General features: G+C 48.6%; 1 protein-coding gene across 1 annotated transcript; it reads left to right on the forward strand.

Moving 5' to 3' along the window:
* The first annotated feature begins 659 nt into the window (after positions 1-659).
* On the forward strand, positions 660-1,463 carry LOC106817851 (ankyrin repeat domain-containing protein 54-like). Its single transcript, XM_014822556.1, has 3 exons — positions 660-785; positions 969-1,206; positions 1,453-1,463. The coding sequence occupies exons 1-3, from the start codon at positions 660-662 to the stop codon at positions 1,461-1,463; spliced, it is 375 nt and encodes a 124-aa protein (XP_014678042.1).
* The last annotated feature ends 1,404 nt before the right edge of the window (positions 1,464-2,867 follow it).

Below are 2,867 nucleotides of genomic sequence, written 5' to 3' on the forward strand. Positions count from 1 at the left end.
AAATTTTAACACTCTTTTTTTTACACTGGGCTACGCTACATGCTGCAATCGATTTCTTACACTGTCACGAGGTTTTGTTCGTGTGGTGAATCATGATTGGAGGATGTTTTGGATACCCCGTCTACGTTCAGGAACGGAGCGTATTAGAATGCGCTCCCATTTACAAGTCTGTCTAAACTGCCGTTGCGATAAGCGATTTGCGCTGTGTTAACGCCGAACAGAAATTGTACGCGCCCAAAGATTTTATTTTGGGCCTGTAATATTTTGTTTTTTGGTATTTTTTAATCGCCCAGCAGAGGTTTTGGTCGCCATTAATTGGCGACTGGGCGACCGGCACTGAATTACAGAAAATGTGAATACGTGGAGAACAAAGCTGATTTCGATTTGCCATGCACTATATTAACATCGCAATCAACTCTACATGCCTTTGTGAACAACAGTGTGCATTTTAGGTAGGTGAACTGCACTGGACCCTCGCGCAACAGAAAGACACACAGTGCATGCCTACAGTTGGGAGAAGAATGTCAGACCTGCATGCTGCCTGTTCACATGGGGACGTTGAGAAAGTGTTAGAACTTTTGCGAGGTGGAGCGGAAACATCGTGCTTGAACGCACGCATGGAGACGCCTCTCCACGTTTCCTGCGCACTTTCGCGGGACATGAGGGAAGAGAAGATGGACATCGTGCGCCAGCTACTGGAAGCCCGCGCCGACCCCAACGTCGCCGATCCGAAGAGCGGGGAGAAGCTGCTGATAAAGGAGGTGATATTGGGTGAGGAAGCGATGGTGCAGATGCTGCTCGCACACGGCGCCGACGCCAACGCTGCGGACTCGCACGGACATACCTCCCTGTACCACGCGGCTTGCTCTGGCCAGCTGAACATCATGCGCCTGCTACTGGAGGCCGGCGCCGACCCCAACGTCGCTGAGACGAGGTGTGGAGCGACGCCGCTGATGAAGGCGGTGAAGGAGGGCGAGGAGGCGATGGTGCAGATGCTGCTCTCACACGGTGCTGACGCCAACGCTGCCGTGAACTCGTACGGAGATACCTCCCTGCACATCGCGGCTTACTCTGGCCGGATGGACATCATGCGCCTGCTACTGAAGGCCCGCGCCAACCCCAACGTCGCCAATACGGAGAGCGGGGAGACGCTACTGATGAAGGCGGTGAAGGAGGGCGAGGAGGCGATGGTGCGGATGCTGCTCTCGCACGGCGCCGACGCCAACGCCGCGGACTCCCAAGAACAGACCACCCTGTACCACGCGGCTTGCTCTGGCCGGATGGACATCATGCGCCTGCTACTGGAGGCCCGCGCCAACCCCAACGTCGCCGCGACGGAAGAATTGGAGAGTTTCACCGCGTTGCACTACTCTTGCGATCGACTTTACATTGAAGTTCAAACCGAGGTAAAATTACGGGTGTACGTTGCGAATGATTGAGATCGAATTTTAGCAATGTCCTAATGTATTTTCGTATAGAATAAGATGGTAAAGGTAATCAGTAATAGTAATCGGTTAACAGTTAATAATAGATATGTTATAGTTTCACCGCATTACACTACTCCTGCAATCTACTCGGGACCAAGGTAAAAATGTGGGCATACGTTGTGAATAACGGAGATAATTTTAGCGATGTTCCAATGTATTTTTGTCTAGATAATAAAGGTAACTAGAGCACTCGGAGAGCATAGACCTCCGCCAAGGCAGCTGAATTCTCTAACTGAAAATTTTTAATAATTAATTAATTAATTAAGTGAAAAATTTCATTAATTAGTTAATTAATTAAATAATTGGATCCGGATCACCACCAAAATGTAATCAATTCTAAGTTACCCCATTTCTGACGTATCCTGAAAATTTTATTAATTAATGAATGAATTAATTAATTAATTGGATCCGGATCACCACCAAAATCTCATCAATTCTAAGTTAGCCCATTTCTGACGTATCCTGAAAATTTTATGACAATCCGTTTATAACCTTTTCAGTTAGGCTGTACACAAACTCACAAACCCACAAACCAACAAACAGTTGAGCACACGCCGGTGAAAACATAACCTCCTGCCAACCCCTTGGCGGAGGTAATCAGTAATAGTAATCGATTAATAGTTAATAATAGTAATAGTTAGTAATCGGCAACAGTAATAAAGGTATTATGCTCGGAGAAACTTGTTCTTTAAGGAACGAACCTAAAATGGGGTTGTTAACGATCCTCGTTTCTCTCGTTCACACAGATGATTACTCTCCTCTTGAAACACGGAGCTGACCCGAACCTCGTCGATTGTAACAAGAGAACGCCGCTCGCTATAATCGGCAGCCAGGCGGATGTGAGAAGACCCAGAATTAGCGAGCGAGCAGCACAAGCGGCGTCAGCACTCCTACAGACGTGCGAGTCCACCGGCGTACTTCTACAGGTTAACACACACGACAGTGAGGGCAACACCCCGCTGCACAGCTTCTGTAGCGCGATGCTCCCACGCAAAGACGATGTTTATGCGCGAGAGAGGGAGGGATGTATGCAGATAGTGCACAAGCTGCTGTTCAACCACGGTGCACACGTCGACGTGGTGAACAAATGGGAAGAGACACCCTATGAGGTCTGGTGCCAGATTCACCCGGCTTGTTTCCGTGTAAACGTCGAGTTGAGCAACAAGATAAATGGCAGAATGAGTGCGCAGTATCATTCGCTGCAGTGCCACTGCGCGCGCGTTATCGTCAGACACAGCGTTGCATACGAGAACAGGCTGCAGATGCCTCCGAGTCTCATAGAATTTGTTAGGGCACACGCTATACCAACGTAGGTGACACTAAACGTGTTAACCGAGGAAGCCCATGTAGGATCGAAGATGCGATAAGTTAACCCAGAAG

The sequence above is a fragment of the Priapulus caudatus genome, unplaced genomic scaffold (assembly GCF_000485595.1).
Source record: "Priapulus caudatus unplaced genomic scaffold, Priapulus_caudatus-5.0.1 Scaffold1894, whole genome shotgun sequence".
Lineage (NCBI taxonomy): Eukaryota > Metazoa > Priapulida > Priapulimorpha > Priapulimorphida > Priapulidae > Priapulus > Priapulus caudatus.

What these genes read in the sequence shown, in the direction of transcription:
- LOC106817851 (XM_014822556.1), top strand. Translation starts at nt 660, where the DNA reads ATGAGGGAAGAGAAGATGGACATCGTGCGCCAGCTACTGGAAGCCCGC. An exon ending in TATTGGGTGAGGAAGCGATG is followed by an intron (nt 786 to 968) that starts GTGCAGATGCTG and finishes AAGGCGGTGAAG; the next exon opens with GAGGGCGAGGAGGCGATGGT.